The sequence below is a fragment of the Hemiscyllium ocellatum genome (assembly GCF_020745735.1).
Source record: "Hemiscyllium ocellatum isolate sHemOce1 chromosome 27 unlocalized genomic scaffold, sHemOce1.pat.X.cur. SUPER_27_unloc_1, whole genome shotgun sequence".
Lineage (NCBI taxonomy): Eukaryota > Metazoa > Chordata > Chondrichthyes > Orectolobiformes > Hemiscylliidae > Hemiscyllium > Hemiscyllium ocellatum.
Genome location: NW_026867476.1, coordinates 5,875,737 through 5,899,023, shown reverse-complemented (window position 1 = coordinate 5,899,023; position 23,287 = coordinate 5,875,737). Strand labels below are relative to the sequence as shown.

The 23,287-nt window shown below is 49.5% G+C and overlaps 1 protein-coding gene across 1 annotated transcript in view; it reads left to right on the top strand.

The window, feature by feature from the left end:
* LOC132807091 (uncharacterized) overlaps positions 1-21,198 on the top strand; it is a 54,841-nt gene extending 33,643 nt beyond the window's left edge. Inside the window, exons 7-10 of the mRNA XM_060821393.1 lie at positions 4,798-5,172; positions 9,227-11,232; positions 18,306-18,369; positions 18,968-21,198. Of these exons, the coding sequence (XP_060677376.1) occupies positions 4,798-5,172; positions 9,227-11,232; positions 18,306-18,369; positions 18,968-20,827 (4,305 nt within the window). The 3' untranslated portion in view covers positions 20,828-21,198. The remainder of the gene's footprint in view (positions 1-4,797; positions 5,173-9,226; positions 11,233-18,305; positions 18,370-18,967) is intronic.
* The last annotated feature ends 2,089 nt before the right edge of the window (positions 21,199-23,287 follow it).

Below are 23,287 nucleotides of genomic sequence, written 5' to 3'. Positions count from 1 at the left end.
CACGACCGATGGCAGAATTGGTATTTGGTTAGAAATGTGGACTTCGGAATCTAACGATGAGACCGTTTCAGGGAGGGGGTGGTGCAGGGGAGAAAGCCCCCATCTGATTCCCTCTCTCCCTTGTTAGGGAAGGGAACCGCCATTGTGGGAAAGGATTCACTCAGTCGTTCCAGTTGCATCCTTTACCCGGTCTGGCCTACACGTGACTCCAGACCCACAGCAGTCTGGTTGACTCTACACTGCCCCTTCCTGGCAAAGGAGTGGTGAGAAACTTACTTGGAGACAGGGTATGCGTTGAAATTGCTGAGTGAGGCAATACTTCCTCCGGGTTATGGCTGTACCAAGGATCCAATTACAAAGGGACAACTTGGTGCTGATCAATAGTAAAGACAGTGAGGGGGGGCACAGGGGAGGTGTGGTGTGTGCACTTTCACCTTGAGCTGTTCAAAAAGCAACTACTTTTTGCTGGGGCAGATCTGAAGCTGTAACAAAGTTGGGTTGCAATAAAGATTACCTGAACTTACCACCGGGTTCAGACTCTCATTGAAAGCTTTGAGCTCCAAGAGGTTTTTGTTTTAAAGCTGCTCATTTCTTTCAGCCTCCTGCACTAAGTTTAGAACATAGAACAATCCAGCGCAGAACAGGCCCTCGATGTTGCGCCGACCTGTGAACTATTCTCAGCTCATTCCCCGACACTATCCCAAAATCATCCATGCACTTATCTAAGGATTGTTTAAATCTCCCTAATGTGGCTGAGTTGACTACCTTAGCAGGTAGAGCATTCCACGCCCTTACCACTCTCTGGGTAAAGAACTTGCCTGTGACATCTGTCTTAAAGCTATCACCCCTCAATTTGTAGTCATGCCCTCTCGTACAAGCTAACGTCATCATCCTAGGAAAAAGTCTTTCTCTGTCTACCCTATCTAATCCTCTGATCATCTTTTATGTCTCTATCAAATCCCCCCCTAGCCTTCTTCTTTCCAATAAGAACAGATCCAAGTGTCTCAGCCTTTCCTCATAAGACCCTCCCTCCAGACCAGGCAACAACCTGGTAAATCTCCTCTGCTCCTTTTCCAATGCTTCCCACATCCTTCCTGAAATATGGGGACCAGAACTATACACAATATTCCAAGGGTGGCTGCACCAGGGTTTTGTATAGTTGCAGCATGATATTGCAGTTCCGGAACTCAATCCCTCTACGAATGAAACCTAACACACCATATGCGTTCTTAACAGCACTATCCACCTGGGTGGCAACTTTCAGGGATCTATGCATGTGGACTCCAAGAGCACTGCCTTCCTGTTTTTTTTCCCAAAATGAATCACCTCACATATAGCTGCATTGAACTCCATTTGCCACCTCTCAGCCCAATTCTGCAGTTTATCCAAGTCCCCCTGCAACCTGTAACATTCTTCCAAACTGTCCAGTACTCCACCAACTTTAGTGTTGTCTGCAAATTTACTAATCCATCCACCTATGCCTGCGTCTAAGTCATTTATAAAAATGACAAACAGCAGTAGCCCCAAAACAGATCCTTGTGGCACACCACTAGTAACCGGACTCCAGGCTGAATATTTTCCATAAACCACCACTCGCTGCCTTCTTTCAGAAAGCCAGTTTCTAATACAAACTGCTAAATCACCCTCAAACCCATGCCTCTGCATATTCTCCAACAGCCTGCCATGTGGAACCTTATCAAAGGCTTTACTGAGGTCCATGTACACCACGTCAACTGCCCTACCCTCATCTACGTGCTTGGTCACCTTCTCAAAAAACTCAGGGGTTTGTGAGACATGACCTACCCTTGATGAAATCATGTTGACTATCTGAAATCAAATTGTTGCTTGCTAGATGATTATAAATCCTATCTCTAATATTCCTTTCCAAAAGCTTTCCTTCAACAGAAGTAAGGCTCACTGGTCTATAATTACCTGGGTCATCTCTATTGCCCTTCTTGAACAGGGGCACAACATTTGCAATCCTCCACTCTGGTACTAAACCCGTAGACAATGACGACTCAAATGTCAAACCCAAAGGCTCTGCTATCTCCTCCCTAGCTTCCCAGAGAATCCTCATATAAATCCCATCCGGCCCAGGGCACTTGTCTATTTTCACTCCTTCTAGAATTGATAACACCTGTGTGCAACTAACCTCGATCCTTTCGAGTCTAATCTCTCGTACCTCATTGTTCTCCTCTACAATATTCTCCTCTTCCTGAGTGAAGACCGATGAGAGATATTCATTAACACCTCTCCAATCTCCACAGGGCCCACACTCAACTTCCCACTTCTGTCTTTGATTGACCCTATTCCTACTCTAATCATCCTTTTATTCCTCACATACCTATAGAAAGCTTTAGGGTTCTCCTTTATTCTATTTGTTAAAGACTGCTCATGTCCTCTCTTTGCTCTTAACTCTCTCTTTAAATCCTTCCTCGGTGATCTGGAACTCTCCATCGCCTCATCTGAACCATCTTGCCTCATCAACACATAAGCCTCCTCCTTCTTTGTTACAACATGCAACCATGTTGTAAACCATGGTTCCCTTACCTTATCACTTCCTCCCTGCCTGACAGGGACATACCTATCAAGGACACACAATATCTGTTTCATAAACCAGCTCCACATTTCAATTGTCCCCATCCCCTGCATTTTGCTACCCTATTCTATGCATCCTAAGTCTTGCCTAATTGCATTATAATTTCCCTTGCCCCATCGATAATTCTTGCCCTGTGGCATGTTCCTATCCCTTTACATCGCTAAATGAAACCTAACTGAATTATGGTCACTCTCTCCAAAGTGCTCACCTACCACTAAATCAAACACCTGGCCTGGTTCATTACCAAGCACCAGATCCAGTGTGACCTCCCCTCTTGTCGGCCCTTCGACATACTGTGTCAGAAAACCCTCCTGCACACACTGGACAAAAACTGATCCATATGACGTACTAGAGTGAAAGCATTTCTAGTAAATGTTGGGGAAGTTACAGTCCCAAATAACACCCACTCTGTTCCTTTCACTCCTACCCAGAATAATTTTGCTAATCCTCTTTTCCACCTCCCTGGAACTCTGCGGAGGCCTATTTAAAAAAAAACCCAAGCAGTGTGACTTCTCTCCTGTTTCTTACCTCAGTAGACGAGTCCTCATCAAAATTTCTGTCAGCCACCGTTGTACTATCCTTGACTAACAAGGCCACGCCTCTCCCTCTTTTACCACCTTGCCTGCTCTCAATGAAAGATCAGAACCCTGGAACCTGCAACATCCATTCCTCACCCTGCTCTATTCATGTCTCCGAAATGGCCACAACATCCAAGTCCCAGGTATCTAGCTGTGCTGCAAGCTCACCTACCTTATTGCGGACACCCTGGTGTTGAAGTAGGCACAGTTCAAGCCACTTTGCTGTCTGCCAGCACATTCCTGTGACCCTGAAATCCTCTCCCTGTCCTCCCTACTCTCATCCTCCTGGGCACTGCAGCTACACCCGCGGTTCCCATCCCCCTGCTGAGCTGGTTTAAACCCATCCGAATAGCACCAGCAAATTTCCCACCCAGGATATTTCCCACCCTGGTTCAAATGAAGACTGTCCTGTTTGTACAAGTCCCACCTTCACCAGAATGAGCCCCAATTATCCAAAAATCTGAAACCCTTCCTCCTGCACCATCCTTGCAGCCACGGGTTCAGCTGATATCTATCCATATTCCTTGCCTTGGTAATACGTGGCACAGGCAACAAACCAGAGATAACCAATCTGTTTGTTCTAGCCCTCAGCTTCCACCCTAGCTCCCTGAACTCTTGCCTTGCATCCCTATCCCTCTTTCTACACTATGTCTTTGGTACCTACGTGGACCATGACTTGGGGCTGGACACCCTCTTCCTTCAGGACCCCAAAGATACGATCTGAGACATCATGCACCCTGCCACCTGGGAGGCAACACACCAACCATGAGTCTTGTTCATTCTCAACAAACCTATCTGACCCTCTAACTATTGAGTCCCCAATGACTCTCCTCCTTTCCCTCCTTCCCTTCTGGTGCAACAGGGACAGGCTCTGTGCCAGAGACCTGGACCCCAGTGCATACCCCTGGTAGGTCTTTTTCCCCCCTCAACAGTACCCACTGACTTATACCGCAGGAAGGAAATAAAAATAAGTCGTCCCTCCTCTTCCAGGAACCTCTGCTCTCAGACTTCAAATTTAAAACCTCAAATCGGTGACTCACCGCTCCTGGGTTGCTGCTGCCGCTGAAAAACACAAAATGTCATCTTTTTTGTGGTTAGCACTGCTGCCTCACAGCGTCAGAGATCCGGGGTTCAATTCCCACCCCACACACACATATCTGCGCTTGTATCCTCCCACAGTCCAAAGATGTGCGGGTTAGGGTGAATTGGCCACGCTAAATTGCGCCATAGTGTTAGGTGACAGGGAATGGGGCTGGGTGTTTTGCTCTTCAGCGGGTCGGTGTGGACTTGTGGGGCCGAAGGGCCTGTTTCCACACTGTAGGGAATCTGCTCTAAAGTTCTGGAATTTATATATTGATGAACTGAAACCTGCAACCCATTCTAAAGGATGAAGGACTCAGCAGCGGTCCAGGTTTGTTCAAAATATTGCATCGGTTGCATGACACTGTGATCTTTTGCTGTTAATTCTGTGTCTTATGATCCTGCAGCACAACTCCCCGCAGAAGGAGCAGCGCTGCAGAAGCTAGTGCTTCCAAATACACCTGGGTGGGCGCGGTTTAGCCTGGGGGGCGGGTTTTAGCGTGAGGGCGTTGCTCATAGGCGGCGCGTGACTCGTGAGAGGCTCGCGCTCTCGTGGGGGTGGGGGGCGAGGCTCAGCGGGCGGTGCGGCGCGTCGAGCCTGGAGGTGCGCGGCTGTGTGGGCGGGTGCGCGTGGTTTTGAGTCGCACGTGGACCGAGGCGGGGTTTGGGGCGCGAGGGGGAAAAGAGTTTTGGGTCCCAGAGACGGGGCTTTGTCTCGAAGGGGCGGGGTTTACGTGCAGCGGTCGAAGGGACGGGATTGACGTGTTGCGTTCGGAATGGCGGGGTTTACGAGCTGTTTTCGGAAGGGGCGGGGTTTACGTGTCGCATTGGCGCCGGAGGGGGCGGGGCCATCCCGAAGCCGGAAGTGTGTCCGCGGCCTTTTCCTCCGCTGGAGCCTCGGCTGCAGCAAGTAAGGTAAAGCTTTATCAATATTTCCTTTTACAGAGTTTGTATTTAATAACCAGTAATGGCTACTCAATATCATCATAACGTCCCAAAATGCCATTCATTTCAATCCATTGCAGATAAGCACTAAGGGTTAATTTTCTACGGGATTCAACAGCCTCAGCACTAAAATGGTCTCACAAGGGAACGGCTGTGAATGTTATCACTTGGTGTCCTGTTCACACAGATTCACCGATGCTGAGGCAAACCTTCTTAATTGCCTTACAGCATCCTGTTATCACTTGGTGAGCCCAGGTGTCCCTATCTTTAAGTTCTCTCCTCTTTCTGAGCCTTCCTGCCTGTTTATTTTCTAGTGCAGTAAATGTATTCAACAATTCAGCATTACATTATAGTCTAAATGTTTAATGACAAGTTTTAAGGCTATAGACTTTATCACCCAGATGCTCACACCCTCATTCCTCCCTTTGATTGCACTGCGATCACTGAAAGAGAAGGCTAGTCCAAACGAATGCCCTTCAAGGTGGTCCAGCCATCAACATCCCGCAGAGCGGCACCACCATTTCGCAGCTCATCTGGTCATATTTATCATCGCCATCGACACGTGTGGGTGAGCCATCGGATCGCAAAAGGGACATCTTCTGGGGCAAATCTATATCACTAAGGGACCTCATAAGCTTAACAATTAAACACCTAGCAAGAGCAATACCGACAAACCGAGGAAAAGTATTCTACCATACATAGCTAAATTGATCAGCCAATTGTACCATGAGCCCGATCTGCAGTTTCCCCAACTGGTCCCTTCAGTCATTCTGTCATGGAATACCTAGATCTCTTCTTGTATCTTAGTTATATTGCCAGTGAGATTGGGAATGCCCATAGTGCATTTATCTTGGACAATGGTGCAGACCTCACCCTCCCAGGCGAGTATATAGTCTAAGGCATACCGATTCTGCATAGAGTAAAGACACAGGTCTGATAATCCCACTTTACTCTGTTCCAGAGCCCCTTTAGTCTTATTTTCTCGAATGGTCAGGCCACAAAAGAGGGAATTGCGGTTCTTTTGACTTGTCACCCCTGCCGATCCTTCCAACCTCAGGGTACTCTGGATTCCGCATCCTATTGGGTGTCCTGTATTGTCACCCAGTCCGTTCCAGTCCATGTGTCCCATTAGGCCTGCTGTACCCCAGCTAGTGTTACACCAGCTGTTTGAATACACAGACCGGAGCTATTGGAAAGTGATATTTCTCTTCGCAGGGTCGGCAGTAGGAAGTCTGACAAATAGAATGGAATCGGAGACTGGGGACGGGGCAAGTAAGTCATCTCCTGATAGAGAGGAGTAACATACTGCTGCCTCTGGGGCGAAGAGCGTTCTGTGGGCCTGTATAAATCTGTTGCTTGTGGATTGAGGAGTTTCCCCTATCAAGCTTCCCTTTTCTCGAGTCGGCCCGTCCTGCAAAAAGGGATGGTATTCCTGGGCGCCCTTAAAATATTTACCATAATAACGGGGTTGATCATTTTTAACCTCACTAGGCTTGCTTCTGCAGGTAAAATAAAAAAAACATGGTAACGACATGGTAACTCCCTCTGATTTCTACTGTCCAGATGGACCATCTGGTCTTTCTGATGTAAGAGTCCATTGCAATAATCAATCTTCATCATGTTCCACACGTCAAAGGCATCTGGTCCGGTGCTCCGGACGACATCTCCTCAGCATGGGTGGTAGATAATCTCTGATCATTCCTGGTCGCATCCATACTTAGTGGCTTTTCCCATCAGGATGTTGTACGTGATCAGAAAGGTGAGGAGATAAGCAATCCCCCACATGTCCCCCCTCTTAGTTCAAGTATCTGTAATAAGATTAACATTAGAACAACAGCAAAAATTCAAAAACCCAACTGGACAGGGGCCACTCCTTTTGTTGGGATTCCAGGATTCTCTCCTCCTCTTCCCCACTTTTGATTGGTGCGGTCAATCAATTTACAATGGTGCAGTTGGACCCAAGCTGAGCGCCCAGCGACTTTGACTGCCGTAGGGGTGGGAAGTAAAACCTGGAAGGGGCCATCCCAACGAGGTTGGAGACCTTTTCCAGTCCAGTTCCTGATGAGCACCAACGAACCAGGCTCTACCCGTGACGAGGCTGAAAGGGAGGGAACATCGCTATCGGCCGCATGCTCCTGGGAGTGAAAGGCACACATAACACTAGTTAGAGCAAGAACATAACCAGCCATTGCTTCGGTCATGTGGTGGACGTGGACTGAGAAAGGAGTCGAATCGTTCCAAGGGGTACGGAGGGGGTGACCAGAGAGACTCTCAGCTGGAGGACAGTCACGTCCTGCCCACAGACATGGATCTCATCTGGAATGAGGCCACAGGGATTAGCATAACCAGGAGAGGCCAGACTCAGCCATTAATTTGGCAAGTTTCGTCTTGAGTCTGGTTAAAACATTCACCAAGGCCGGCTGCCTGAGGATGATAAGCAGCATGCAGTTGCCGACAAATACAAAGCTGGGAACAGAATTCTCCGTTAATATTACCTACAAAGTGTGGTCCATTGTCCGAGCTAATGCACGCAGGTATACTGAAGCGGGGAATTATTTCCTTAAACAAAATCTTCACCACACTCTCAGCAGTAGCGTTAGGAGGAGGGTAGGCTTCAGTCCACTTCGAAAAGACATCAACAATAAGCAAAACATATTTATAGCAACTCAACTCATTTCTACAACTCAATGAAGTTCAGTTGAAGTGTCTCCAAGGGACTCTCCAGCAAGGGAGTTCTCGTAGAGATACTTGAACTAAGAGGTGGGGGATCGCCTACCCACTGACCTGTATGATCACGGACAACATCCTGATCGGGAAAGCCACTGACTGAGTATCGATACGATCTGAGATTATCCTGATGTCATCTGGTGCACTAGACCACACGCTTTCAACGTGGAGTCGCTTGAGCGATGGCGTGAGCTGCCAGAGGAAGTGGTGGGTGCTGGTACGATGACAAGTTACAAGGCTCCTGGACGGACATCTGAATATGAAGGGTTCAGATTGGTCAGGGCCAAGTGATGGCAAATGCGAGTGGCATCATAGAGATGTACAGCACAGAAACAGACCCTTCGGTCCAACTCGTCCTTGCTAACAAGATAGCTAACCCAATTTAGTCCCAGCTGCCAGCACCCGGCCCATATAGGGGCCAAGTGATGGCAAACGTGACTAGATTAATTTAGGATATCTGGGCAGGTTGGGCCAAAGGGTCTGTTTCTGTGCTGTGTGATTCTAATTGTCTTCAGTGAAAGCAGAAGTGTGGTTGTGAAGACTGGACTTTCAGAGCATGTTTTGCCCTGACTGGGAGCAGAAGAGTTTGAATGAAGTGTATCGGTGTTAATGCCTTGATGTCTCATTTTGCTCCCACCTTCCCGGGGTCATTAACCATTTTGTGTCTGGTTCCTCCTCAAGAAGCTGAATTGACACATTTTTTTGCTTCCCAAAATCAGACCTGCTTACTCTTGGCAGCATCCCAATGTTGTGAAAGATATTAACTTTCAGGTGGAGGCATCAAAAATTCAGAGAGATGTCAGTCTTGATGTTTTTGCTTTTTCTGTCCCTGTAAGATCCTGAATCAGCACCTTCAGGGGAATTAGTTAGAGCGGAGTGAGAACAGAGGGGAAGGGAGAGTGGGGTGGTGCTTTCAATTTTGTGGAACAGCAAAAGAATATTCCACAGAAAGTAGAATTGCTTGTTCTGAATTTCTACCCTGCACTGATAGTCATGACTTTTGCAATCTCTTTTTGCAGAGTATTTGAAAATCTGAAGACTGAAGTTTCAAAATCAACAGATAAAGGGCTTATGCCCGAAACATAGACTCTCCTGCTCCTCGGATGCTGCCTGACCTGCTGTGCTTTGCCAGCGCCACCGTTTTTGACTGACTCTCCAGTGTCTGCAGTCCTCACTTTGATGTCAATGTCTGACAGTCACTCAATCCATCGGGACAGCAACTGTTTTTGACTGTGATTTCTGTGAGAGGGATCAACGCTTTTTGGTTCCTGTCTGAGTATGTTTTCAGCATCAGTGGGACTGGACGAGAGACCCCACTGTTGCAGTGCACTGTGCGTGGAACCTGAAACAGTTATACGGCCTGGGAAGGGGATTTCACGGCAGGAAGAGGCTCTACACGTGTTTGTGTGCAGCTGAAGCTGTGGCCATGGAGAAACCTGAGGAATCCCGCCCTGTGGAGGAACCGTGGAAGTGTGGGGACTGTGGGAAAGGCTTCCTTGTCCCGTCTGCCCTGGAGACTCATCGGCGCAGTCACACCGGGGAGAGGCCATTCCCCTGCACCGACTGCGGGAAGGCCTTCAGACATTGCTCCCACCTGCTGGCCCACCAGCGGGGCCACACGGGGGAAAGGTCCTTCAGCTGCCCAGAGTGCGGAAAGGCCTTCATGTTTTTCTCCGCCCTGTTGGCCCATCGGCGGATCCACACGGGGGAGAGGCCCTTCAGCTGCCCAGAGTGCGGAAAGGCCTTTACCCAGGCCTCCACCCTGTTGAGGCACCAGCGTGTCCACACCGGGGAAAGGCCCTTCAGTTGCCCCGAGTGCGGGAAGGCCTTCAGCGATTCCTCCACCCTGCGGAGCCACCAGCATGTCCACACAGGGGAGAGGCCCTTCAGCTGCTCTCAGTGCGGGAAGGCTTTTACCCACGTTTCCTCCCTGATGACCCACCAGCGTATCCACACGGGGGAGAGGCCATTCATCTGCTCTCAGTGCGGGAAGGGCTTCACCTACTCCTTCAACCTCCAGACCCACCAGCGGGTCCACACCGGTGAGAGGCCCTTCAGCTGCCCAGAGTGCGGGAAGGCCTTTACCCAGGCCTCCACCCTGCTGAGGCACCAGCGGGTCCACACCGGGGAGAGGCCCTTCAGCTGCCCCGAGTGCGGGAAGGCCTTCAGCCATTCCTCCGCCCTGCTGACTCACCAGCATGTCCACACGGGGGAGAGCCCTTTCAGCTGCCCAGAGTGCGGGAAGGCCTTTACCCAGGCCTCCACCCTGCTGAGGCACCAGCGTGTCCACACGGGGGAAAGGCCCTTCAGCTGCCCTGAGTGCGGGAAGGCCTTCAGCGATTCCACCACCCTGCGGAATCACCAGCGGGTCCACACCGGGGAGAGGCCGTTCACCTGCTCTCAGTGCGGGAAGGGCTTCATCTGCTCCTCCAACCTGCGGAGACATCAGCATGTCCACACAGGGGAGAAGCCCTTCAGCTGCCCCGAGTGTGGGAAGGCCTTCAGTAATTCCTCCGCCCTGCTGACCCACCAGCGGGTCCACACTGGGGAGAGGCCGTTCACCTGCCCTCAGTGCGGGAAGGGCTTCACCTGCTCCTCCACCCTGCGGAGCCACCAGCGGATCCACACGGGGGAGAGACCCTTCAGCTGCGCTCAGTGTGGGAAGGGCTTCACCTGCTCCTCCCACCTCCTGACCCACCAGCGGGTCCACACTGGGGAGAGGCCGTTCACATGCTCTCAGTGCGGGAAGGGCTTCACCTGCTCCTCCACCCTGCAGACCCACCAGCGGGTCCACACGGGGGAGAGGCCCTTCAGCTGCCCAGAGTGCAGGAAGGCCTTTACCCAGGTCTCCACCCTGCTGAGACACCAGCGTGTCCACGCCAGGGAGATGTCCTTCAGCTGCCCCGAGTGTGGGAAGGCCTTCAGCAATTCTTCCCATCTGCTGACCCACCGGCGGGTCCACACGGGGGAAACGCCCTTCAGCTGCCCCGGACGTGGGAAGGCCTTCAGTGATTCCTCCACCCTGCTGACCCACCAGCGGGTCCACATGAGGGAAAGGCCGTTCACCTGCTCTCAATGCGGGAAGGGCTTCAGGTATTCCTCCCACCTTCTGACCCACCGGCGAGTCCACACGGGGGAGAGGCCCTTCAGTTGCCCCGAGTGCGGGAAGGCCTTCAGCACATCCTCCACCCTGCTGAGGCACCAGCGGATCCACACCGGGGAGAGGCCGTTCATCTGCTCTCAGTGCGGGAAGGGCTTCACCTACTCCTCCCACCTGTGGAAGCACCAGCGAGTTCACGTGCCATCGCAGGGGGATTGAAGGAGTGACGGCCGAGTCCCATTATCGATTGGAATATCAACCTAGTTCCGGAGATTCCCGGGTTCGAATCCCCCCACAACAGATGGCAGAATTGGTATCCGGTCAGAAATGTGGACTTCGGAATCTAACGATGAGACCGTTTCAGGGAGGGGGTGGTGCAGGGGAGAAAGCCCCCATCTGATTCCCTCTCTCCCGTGTTAGGGAAGAGAACCGCCATTGTGGGAGAGGATTAACTCAGTCGTTCCAGCTGCATCCTTTACCCGGTCTGGCCTACACGTGACTCCAGACCCACAGCAGTCTGCTTGACTCTACACTGCCATCCCCCCACTGGCAAAGGAGCGGGGAGAAACTTACTTGGAGACAGGGTATGGGTTGAAATTGCTGAGTGAGGCAATACTTCCTCCGGGTTACGGCTGTACCAAGGATCCAATTACAAAGGGACAACTTGGTGCTGATCAATAGTAAAGACAGTGAGGTGGGGGAGGAGGACAGGGGAGGTGTGGTGTGTGCACTTTCACCTTGAGCTGTTCAAAAAGCAACTACTTTTTCTCTGCCTTTTTGCTGTGGGGATCTGAAGCTGTAACAAAGTTGGGTTGCAATAAAAGTTAGCTGAACTTACCATCGGGCTCAGACTCTCCTTGAAAGCTTTGAGCTCCAAGAGGTTTTTGTTTTAAAGCTGCTCATTTCTTTCAGCCTCTTGCACTAAGTTTAGAACATAGAACAATCCAGCGCAGAACAGGCCCTTCGGCCCTCGATGTTGCGCTGACCTGTGAACTATTCTCAGCTCGTTCCCCGACACTATCCCAAAATCATCCATGCGCTTATCTAAGGATTGTTTAAATCTCCCTAATGTGGCTGAGTTGACTACCTTAGCAGGTAGGGCATTCCACGCCCTTACCACTCTCTGTGTAAAGAACTTGCCTGTGACATCTGTCTTAAAGCTATCACCCCTCAATTTGTAGTTATGCCCCCTTGTACACGCTAATGTCACCATCCTAGGAAAAAGTCTTTAACTGTCTACCCTATCTAACCCTCTGATCATCTTTTATGTCTCTATTAAATCCCCCCTTAGCCACCACCTTTCCAATGAGAAAAGACCCAAGTGTCTCAGCCTTTCCTCATAAGACCCTCCCTCCAGACCAGGCAACAACCTGGTAAATCTCCTCTGCTCCTTTTCCAATGCTTCCCACATCCTTCCTGAAACATGGGGACCAGAACTATACACAATATTCCAAGTGTGGCCGCACTAGTGTTTTGTATAGTTGCAGCATGATATTGCAGTTCCGGAACTCAATCCCTCTACGAATGAAACCTAACATACCGTATACCTTCTTAACAGCACTATCCACCTGGGTGGCAACTTTCAGGGATCTATGCACATGGACTCCAAGATCACTGCCTTCCTGTTATTCTTCCCAAAGTGAATCACCTCACATTTAGCTGCATTGAACTCCATTTGCCACCTCTCAGCCCAATTCTGCAGTTTATCCAAGTCCCCCTGCATGCTGTAACATTCTTCCAAACTGTCCAGTACTCCACCGACTTTAGTGTTGTCTGCAAATTTACTAATCCATCCACATATGCCCGTGTCTAAGTCATTTATAAAAATGACAAACCGTAGTAGTCCCAAGACAGATCCTTGTGGCACACCACTCGTAACCGGATTCCAGGCTGAATATTTTCCATAAGCCACCATGCGCTGCCTTCTTTCAGAAAGCCAGTTTCTAATACAAACTGCAAAATCACCCTCAATCCCATGCCTCTGCACTTTCTTCAACAGCCTACCATGTGGAACCTTATCAAAGGCTTTACTGAGGTCCATGTACACCACATCAACTGCCCTACCCTCATCTACGTGCTTGGTCACCTTCTCAAAAAACCCAATGAGGTTTGTGAGACATGCCTTGCCCTTGGTGAAACCATGTTGACTATCTTAAATCAAATTGTTGCTTGCTAGATGATTATAAATCCTATCTCTAATATTCCTTTCTAAAAGCTTTCCTTCAACAGAAGTAAGGCTCACTGATCTGTAATTACCTGGGTCATCTCTGCTGCCCTTCTAGAAAAAGGGCACAACATTTGCAATCCTCCACTCTGGTACTAAACCCGTAGACAATAACAACTCATATCAAAGCCAAAGGCTCTGCTATCTCCTCCCTAGCTTCCCAGAGAATCCTCGGATAAATCCCATCCGGCCCAAGGCACTTGTCTACTTTCACTCCTTCTAGAATTGATAACACCTGTGTGCAACTAACCTCGATCCTTTTGAGTCTAATATCTTGTTCTCCTCTACAATATTCTCCTCTTCCTGAGTGAAGACCGATGAGAGATATTCATTAACACCTCTCCAATCTCCACAGGGCCCACACTCAACTTCCCACTTCTGTCTTTGATTGACCCTATTCCTACTCTAATCATCCTTTTATTCCTCACATACCTATAGAAAGCTTTAGGGTTCTCCTTTATTCTATTTGTTAAAGACTGCTCATGTCCTCTCTTTGCTCTTAACTCTCTCTTTAAATCCTTCCTCGGTGATCTGTAACTCTCCATCGCCTCATCTGAACCATCTTGCCTCATCAACACATAAGCCTCCTTCTTCTTTGTAACAAGAGATGTAATTTCTGTTGTAAACCACGGTTCCTTTACCTTATCACTTCCTCCCTGCCTGACAGGCACATACCTATCAAGGACACACAATATCTGTTCCTTAAACCAGCTCCACATTTCAATTGTCCCCATCCCCTGCATTTTGCTACCCTATTCTATGCATCCTAAGTCTTGCCTAATTGCATTATAATTGCCTTTGCTCCATTGATAACTCTTGACCTGTGGCATGTTCCTCTCCCTTTACATCGCTAAATGAAACCTAACTGAATTATGGTCACTCTCTCCAAAGTGCTCACCTACCACTAAATCAAACACCTGGCCTGGTTCATTACCAAGCACCAGATCCAGTGTGACCTCCCCTCTTGTCGGCCCTTCGACATACTGTGTCAGAAAACCGTCCTGCACACACAGGACAAAAACTAATCCATACGACGTACGACAGTGAAACATTTCCAGTCAGTGTTGTGGAAGTTAAAGTCCCCCATAATGCCCACCCTGTTCCTTTCATTCCTATCCAGAATAATTTTGCTAATCCTCTCTTCCACCTCCCTGGAACGCTGCGGAGGCCTATAAAAAAAATCCAAGCAGTGTGACCTCTCCTCTCCTGTTTCTAACCTTAGTCCACATTACCTCAGTAGACGAGTCCTCATCAAAAGTTCTGTCAGCCACCGTTGTACTATCCTTGACTAACAAGGCCATGCCTCTCCCTCTTTTATTGCCTTGCCTGTCCTTAATGAAAGATCAAAATCCTGGAACCTGCAACATCCATTCCTTACCCTGCTCGATTCATGTCTCCGAAATGGCCACAACATCCAAGTCCCAGGTACCTAGCCATGCTGCAAGCTCACCTACTTTATTGCGGATACTCTGGTGTTGAAGTAGACACAGTTCAAACCACTTCCCTGTCTGCCAGCACATTCCTGTGACTCTGAAATCCTGTCCCTGTCCTCCCTACTCTCATCCTCCTGTGCACTGCAGGTACACCCCTGGTTCCTATCCCCCTGCTGAGCTAGTTTAAACCCACCCGAATAGCACCAGCAAATTTCCCACCCAGGATATTAGTACCCCTCTGGTTTGTACAAGTCCCACCTTCCCCAGAATGTGCCCCGATTATCCAAAAACCTGAAACTCTTCCTCCTGTACCATCCTTGCAGCTACGTGTACAGCTGATATCTCTCCCTTTTCCTTGCCTTGCTATCTCGTGGCACGGGTAACAAACCAGAGATAACCACTCTATTTGTTCTAGCCCTCAGCTTCCACCCTAGCTCCCTGAAATCCTGCCTTACTTCCCTATCCCTCTTTCTGTGGGAGATTAGAAATGTTGTTTTTGCAGATAGGGGAGAGAGTGTAGTGGGGGAAGGGAAGGGGAACATTATACAAACGGTCGTGGAATTCTTGTAGCATGTAGCATACTTAAGGTTAAGACTTTAATGAATATAGAGGGTCTTTTAAAGAAAACAGTTTTAAGCTGGGAAATAACTTTAAAGTGTTGTAGTTGACCACAAAAAGAAGCAGCAGGGGCATTTCACAATCTTATCATACTATAAGATAAGAGAAACTGGATAAAAGAACAAGCTGTAACAAACAAGGAACAAAGAATGCAGACAAGGACTGCAGGATGGTCAGATAAGAAAATAACTAACAAGTGAGGTAATTGGCTTATGATAGGATGGGAAAAGGGAGGCATGATTCCGCAACTTGTAAACTGAATAAGAAAGCTAACAGGCCCTGTTTTGGTGCGCATTTCTGCTTGATTGCAAAAGTGTCCGGTACTTGCAAGATTGTAATAAATTGTTCTTGTTTCCAAGGCTTTTTCTCAGGCTGATTGATTTGGGAGTGAGTTCTGTTTCTCACATTTTTACCTATGTCGTTGGTACCTACGTGGACCATGACTTGGAGCTGGAAACCTTCTCCCTTCAGGACCCCAAAGATACGATCCAAGACATCATGCACCCTGACACCTGGGAGGCAACACACCAACCGCGACTCGTGTTCGTTCCCAACAAACCCTCTACCTGACCCTCAAATTATCAAGTCCCCAATGACTAACATTCTCCTCCTTTCCCTCCTTCCCTTCTGGTGCAACAGGGACAGGCTCTGTGCCTGAGACATGGGCTCCAGTGCATACCCCTGGTAGGTCGTTTTCCCCCCTCAACAGTATACGCTGACTTATACAGCAGGAAGGAAATAAAAATAAGTCATCCCTCCTCTCCCAGGAACCTCTGCTCTCCGACTACAAATTTAAAACCTCAAATCAGTGACACCCTGCTCCTGGGTTGCTGCTGCCGCTGAAAAACAGAAAATGTCACCTTTTTTTGTGGTTAGCACTGCTGCCTCACAGCGCCAGAGATCCGGGGTTCAATTCCCCTCCCACGTCTGCGTGGGTATCCACCCACAGTCCAAAGACATGCGGGTTAGGGTGAATTGGCCACGCTAAATTACCCCGTAGTGTTAGGTGACAGGGAATGGGGCTGGATGTTTTGCTCTTTGGCGGGTCGGTGTGGACGTGTTGGGCCGAAGGGGCTGTTTCCACACTGTAGGGAATCTGATCTAAAGTTCTGGCATGTATATATTGATGAACTGAAACCTGCAACCCATTCTAAAAGATGAAGGACTCAGTAGCGGTCCAGGTTTGTTCACAATATTGCAATTTGCAATTAATTCTGTGTCTTATGATCCTGCAGCACAGCTCCCCGCAGAAGGAGCAGCGCTGCAGGAGCTAGTGCTTCCAAATACACCTGGGTGGGCGGAGTTTAGCCTGGGGACGGTTTTTAGCGGGAGGGCGGTGCTCATAGGCGGGGCGCGTCTCGTGAGAGGGTCGCGCGCTAGTTGGCGGGGCGAGCCTGGAGGTGTGTGGCTTTGTGGGCGGTTGTGCGTGGGGGAAGGGGGCGTGGTTTTGACTCGCGGAGGGACCGCGGCGAAGTGACGGGGTTTGGTGCTCGGAGGGAGAAAAAGGTTTGTTTCCAAGAGGCGGGACTTTGTCCCGAAGGGGCGGGGTTTACGTGCAGCGTTCGGAAGGGGCGGGGTTTATGTGTCGCCGGGGAGGGGGCGTGGCCATCTCGAAACCGGAAGTGTGCCTGCGGCCTGTTTCCTCAGCAAGTAAGATAAAACTTTATCAATATTTCCTTTTACAGAGTTTGTATTTAATAACCAGTAATGGCTACTCAATATCATCATAAAGTCCCAAAATGCAATTCATTTCAATCCATTGCAGATAAGCACTAAGAGTTAATTTTCTACGGGATTCAACAGCCTCAGCACTAAAATGGTCTCACAAGGGAACGGCTGTGAATGTTATCACTTGGTGTCCTGTTCACACAGATTCACCGATGCTGCGGTAAACCTTCTTAATTGCCTTACAGCATCCTGTTATCACTTGGTGAGCCCAGGTGTCCCTATCTTTAAGTTCTCTCCTCTTTCTGAGCCTTCCTGCCTGTTTATTTTCTAGTGCAGTAAATGTATTCAATAATTCAGCATTACATTTTAGTCTAAATGTTTAATGACAAGTTTTAAGGCTATAGACTTTATCACCCAGATGCTCACACCCTCATTCCTCCCTTTGATTGCACCACGATCACTGAAAGAGAAGGCTAGTCCAAACGAATGCCCTTCAAGGTGGTCCAGCCATCAACATCCCGCAGAGCGGCACCACCATTTCGCAGCTCATCTGGTCATATTTATCATCGCCATCGACACGTGTGGGTGAGCCATCGGATCACAAAAGGAGCATCTTCTGGGGCAAATCTATATCACTAAGGGACCTCATAAGCTTAACAATTAAACACCTAGCAAGAGCAATACCGACAAACCGAGGAAAAGTATTCTACCATACATAGCTAAATTGATCAGCCAATTGTACCATGAGCCCGATCTGCAGTTTCCCCAACAGTCATTCTGTCAAGGATTACCTGGATCTCCTTCTTGTATCTTGTTGTGGTTCTGTTCGCCGAGCTGGGAATTTGTGTTGCAAACGTTTCGTCCCCTGTCTAGGTGATATCCTCAGTGCTTGGGAGCCTCCTATGAAGCTCTTCTGTGATGTTTCCTCAGGCATTTATACTGGTTTGTCTCTGCTGCTTCCGGTTGTCAGTTCCAGCTGTCTGCTGCAGTGGCCGGTATATTGGGTCCAGGTCAATGTGTTTGTTGATAGAATCTGTGGATGAGTGGCATAAATGATATCTGGGCAGGTTGAGACAAAGGGTCTGTTTTCGTGCTGTGTGACTCTAATTGTCTTCAGTGAAAGCAGAAGTGTGGTTGTGAAGGCTGGACTTTCAGCATGTTTTGCCCTGACTGGTAGCAGAAGAGTTTGACTGAAGTGTGTTGGTGTTAATGCCTTGTTGTTTCATTTTGCTCCCACCTTCCTGGGGTTGTTAACCATTTTGTGTCTGGTCCTTCCTCAAGAAGCTGTATTGCAGGTTTACCCTGAATTGACACACTTTTTTTTGCTTCTCAGAATCAGACCTGCTCACTCTCAGCAGGATCCCAGTGTTGTGGAAGATACTAACTTCCAGGTGGAGGTATCCAAAATTCAGAGAGTTGTCAGTTTTGATCTTTTTGCTTTTTCTGCCCCTGTAAGATCCTGAATCAGCACCTTCAGGGGAATTAGTTAGAGTGGAGTGAGAACAGAGGGAGAGAGAGAGAGGGATGGTGCTATCAATTTTGTGGAACAACAAAAGAATATTCCACAGAAAATAGAGTTGCTTGTTCTGAATTTCTACCCTGCACTGATAGTGATGACTTTTGTAATCTCTTTTTGCAGAGTATTTGAAAATCTGAAGACTGAAGTTTCAAAATCAATGGATGAAGCGCTTATGCCTGAAACATTGATTCTCCTGCTCCTCGGATGCTGCCTGACCTGCTGTGCTTTGCCAGCGCCACATTTTTCGACTGACTCTCCAGTGTCTGCAGTCCTCACTTGGATGTCAATATCTGACAGTCACTCAATCCATCGGGACAGCAACGATTTTTGATTGTGATTTCTGTGAGAGGGATCAACGCTTTTTGGTACCTGTTTGAGGACATTTTCAGCATCAGTGGGATTGGACGAGAGACCCCACTTTTGCAGCGCACTGTGTGTGGAGCCTGAAACAGTTATACGGCCTGGAAAGGTGATTTCACGGCAGGGAGGGGCTCTACACATGTTTGTATGCAGCTGAAGCTGTAGCCATGGAGAAACCTGAGGAATCTCGCCCTGTGGAGGAACCGTGGAAGTGTGGCGACTGTGGGAAAGGCTTCCGTGTCCCGTCTGCCCTGGAGATTCATCGGCGCAGTCACACCGGGGAGAGGCCATTCTCCTGCCCTGTCTGCGGGAAGGCCTTCAAACATTCCTCCCACCTGTTGGCCCACCAGCAGAACCACACGGGGGAAAGGCCCTTCAGCTGCCCAGAGTGCGGGAAGGCCTTCAGCACATCCTCCCATCTGCTGACCCACCAGCGGGTCCACACGGGGGAGAGGCCCTTCAGCTGCCCCGAGTGCGGGAAGGCCTTTACCCAGGCTTCCACCCTGCTGACCCACCAGCGGGTCCACACGGGGGAGAGGCCCTTTAGCTGCCCCGAGTGCGGGAAGGCCTTTACCCAGGCTTCCTCCCTGCTGAGGCACCAGCGTGTCCACACGGGGGAAAGGCCCTTCAGCTGCCCTAAGTGTGGGAAGGGCTTCAGACATTCCTCCACCCTACTGACCCACCAACGGGTCCACACGGGGGAGAGGCCGTTTACTTGCTCTCAGTGCGGGAAGGGTTTCACCTGCTCCTCCCATCTGCTGACCCACCAGCAGATCCACACGGGGGAGACGCCCTTCACCTGCTCTCAGTGTGGGAAGGGCTTCAGGTATTCCTCCCACCTGCTGAGGCACCAGCGAGTCCACACAGGGGAGAGGCCATTCAGCTGCCCCGAGTGTGAGAAGGCCTTCAGCAATTTCTCCACCCTGTTGGCCCACCAGCGGGTCCACACGGGGGAGAGGCCATTCACCTGCTCTCAGTGCGGGGAAGGCTTCACCTGCTCCTCCGCCCTACGGAGCCACCAGCGGGTCCACACGGGGGAGAGGCCCTTCAGCTGCCCAGAGTGTGGGAAGGCCTTCAGCAATTCCTCCCACCTGCTGACCCACCGACGGGTCCACACAGGGGAAAGGCCCTTAAGCTGCCCTGTGTGTGGGAGGGCTTTTAGCGATTCCTCCTCCCTGCGGAGGCACCAGCGGGTCCACACGGGGGAGAGGCCGTTCACCTGCTCTCAGTGTGGAAAGGCCTTCAGTGATTCCTCCCACCTGCTGACCCACCAGCGGGTCCACACCGGGGAGAGGCCCTTCAGCTGCCCTGAGTGTGGGAAGGCCTTCAGGAATTCCTCCACCCTGTTGACCCACCAGCAGATCCACACGGGGGAGAGGCCATTCACCTGCTCTCAGTGCAGGAAGGGCTTCACCTGCTCCTCCGCCCTGCTGAGGCACCAGCGGGTCCACACGGGGGAGAGGCCCTTCAGCTGCCCTGATTGTGGGAAGGCCTTTACACAGGCCTCCACCCTGCTGAGGCACCAGCGTGTCCACATAGGGGAGAGGCAGTTCAGCTGCTCTCAATGCAGGAAGAGCTTCAACTGCTCCTCCCACCTGCTGACCCACCAGCAGGTCCACAAGGGGGAGAGGCCCTTCACCTGCTCTCAGTGCGGGAAGGGCTTTAGGTATTCCTCCCACCTGCTGACCCACCGGCGGGTCCACACGGGAGAGAGGCCCTTCAGCTGCCCCGAGTGCGGGAAGGCCTTCAGGTATTCCTCCCATCTGCTGACCCATCAGCGGATCCACACGGGAGAGAGGCCCTTCAGCTGCCCCAAGTGCGGAAAGGGCTTCAGCACATCCTCCACCCTGCTGAGGCATCAATGGATCCACACCGGGGAGAGGCCGTTCACCTGCTCTCAGTGCGGGAAGGGCTTCACCTACTCCTCCCAGCTGCGGAAGCACCAGCGAGTTCACGTGCCATTGCAGGGGGATTGAAGGAGTGAAGGCTGAGTGCCATTATCGATTGGACTATCAACCCATTTCCGGGGACTCCCGGGTTTGAATCCCGCCACGACAGATGGCAGAATTGGTATTCGGTCAGAAATGTGGAGTTCGAAATCTAACAATGAGACCATTTCAGGGAGGGGGTGGTGCAGGGGAGAAAGCCCCCATCTGATTCCGTCTCTCCCTTGTTAGGGAAGAGAACCACCATTGTGGGAAAGGATTCACTCAGTCGTTCCAGGGGAGAAACTTACTTGGAGACAGAGTATGCGTTGAAATTGCTGAGTGAGGCAATACTTCCTCCGGGTTACGACGGTACCAAGGATCCAATTACAAAGGGACAACTTGGTGCTGGCCAATATTAAAGACAGTGGTGGGGGTGGGGGGGGGGGGGGAACAGGGGAGGTGTGGTGTGTGCACTTTCACCTTGAGCTCAAAAAGCAACTATTTTTTCTCTGCCTTTTTGCTGGGCGGATCTGAAGCTGTAACAAAGTTGGGTTGCAATAAAGGATACCTGAACTTACCACCGGGCTCAGACTCTCATTGAAAGCTTTGAGCTCCAAGAGGTTTTTGTTTTAAAGCTGCTCATTTCTTTCAGCCTCCTGCACTAAGTTTAGAACATAGAACAATCCAGCGCAGAAAAGGCCCATCGGCCCTCGATGTTACGCCGACCTATGAACTATCCTCAGCTCGTTCCCCTACACTATCCCAAAATCATCCATGCACTTATCTAAGAATTGTTTAAATCTCCCTAATGTGGCTGAGTTGACTACCTTAGCAGGTAGGGCATTCCATGCCCTTACCACTCTCTGTGTAAAGAACTTGCCTCTGACATCTGTCTTAAAGCTATCACCCCTCAATTTGTAGTTATGCCCTCTCTTGAATAAGGGCACAACATTTGCAATCCTCCGGTACTAAACCCGTCGATAATGATGACTCAAATATCAAAGCCAAAGGCTCTGCTGTCTCCTCCCTCACTTCCCAGAGAATCCTCGGATAAATCCCATCCAGCCCAGGGGACTTGTCTACTTTCACTCCTTCTCAAATTGATAACACCTGTGCGTAACTAACCTCAATCCTTTCGAGTCTAATATCTCATATCTCATTCTTTTCCTGAGTGAATACCGATGAGAAATGTTCATTTCGCACCTCTCCGATCTCTACAGTGTCCACACTCAACTTCCCACTTCTGTCTTTGACTGGCCCTATTCTTACCCTAATCATCCTTTTATTCCTCACATACCTATAGAAAGCTTTAGGGTTCTCCTTTATTCTATTTGCTAAAGACTGCTCGTGTCCTCTCTTTGCTCTTCTTAACTCTCTCTTTCAATCCTTCCTCGGTGATCTGTAATTCTCTTATCGCCTCATCTGTACCATCTTGCCTCATCAACACATAAGCCTCATGGAACAGCATCATAAGACACAGAACTTGTACCAAAGTTCAGTGTCATGCAACTGATCGAATATATTGAACAAACTGAGATAGTCTTCATCTCTTAGAATGGGTGCGGGCTTTGGTTCATTAATATGTAACAGTGTTTTTGAGATGACTTAAGGTTTTATAAAAAACAGACATCTCTGCTCAGACAATGCAATGAAGGTGTGAGATTTGAGTCTGTCAGTATTCCAACCTTGAATCAGACTTGTTCTGTTTCCAAAGTCAGAATTTGTAAAATATTATATGCATTGACTGCCTGCAGTTTGTGTGCTTTTTGAATAAAATTGAATGTATCTGCAAATATAATTTTGCCAATACAATTTCACCCCATAGAGTAGTGTGTGTGTGTGTGTGTGTGAAAGAGTGTGCATGTGAGTTTGTGTGTGTGTGCACAGAAGTGTGTGTGTATATGCTTGGAAAGTGAGAGTGTGATGGAGTATGAGGCTGCGAGTGTGAGAGAGTGTTGAGGGGTGTGTGTCTGTCTGTCTGTCTGAGAGGTAGAGTATGTGTGTGAGAGAGAGGCTTAATCAAAGCAAGGGGTTGCATTTTTGCTAAAATAAGGAATTGTACAGTTGGGCCATGGGTCGTGTTAGAGAACAGACAGACATGTTTGGGGGGGGAGCAGAGGTGGGGGCTGTTCAGGTACATAGTTCTTTGGAAGTTGCATCATTGCTCGACAGGGTGGTTAAGGCGGCATTTCGCAACATTGCCTTCATTGTTCACACCATTGAGTATAGGGGTTGGGACATCATGTTGAGGTTGTACAGGATGTTGGTGAGGCCACTTTCAGAGTACTGAGTACAGTTCTGGTGGCCCTGTATTAGGAAGAATAATATTAGTGAGGGTTTAATAAAGATTTAACAGGATGTTGTAAGGACTGGAGGGTTTGAGTTATAAGGAGAGGCTGGGACTTTATTCATTGGAGCACAGGAGGTTGGGGGGGTGACCTCATTGAGATTAATAAATTCATGAGGAGTGGAGGTAAGGTGAATAGCAAATGGCTCTTGCTTAGTGTA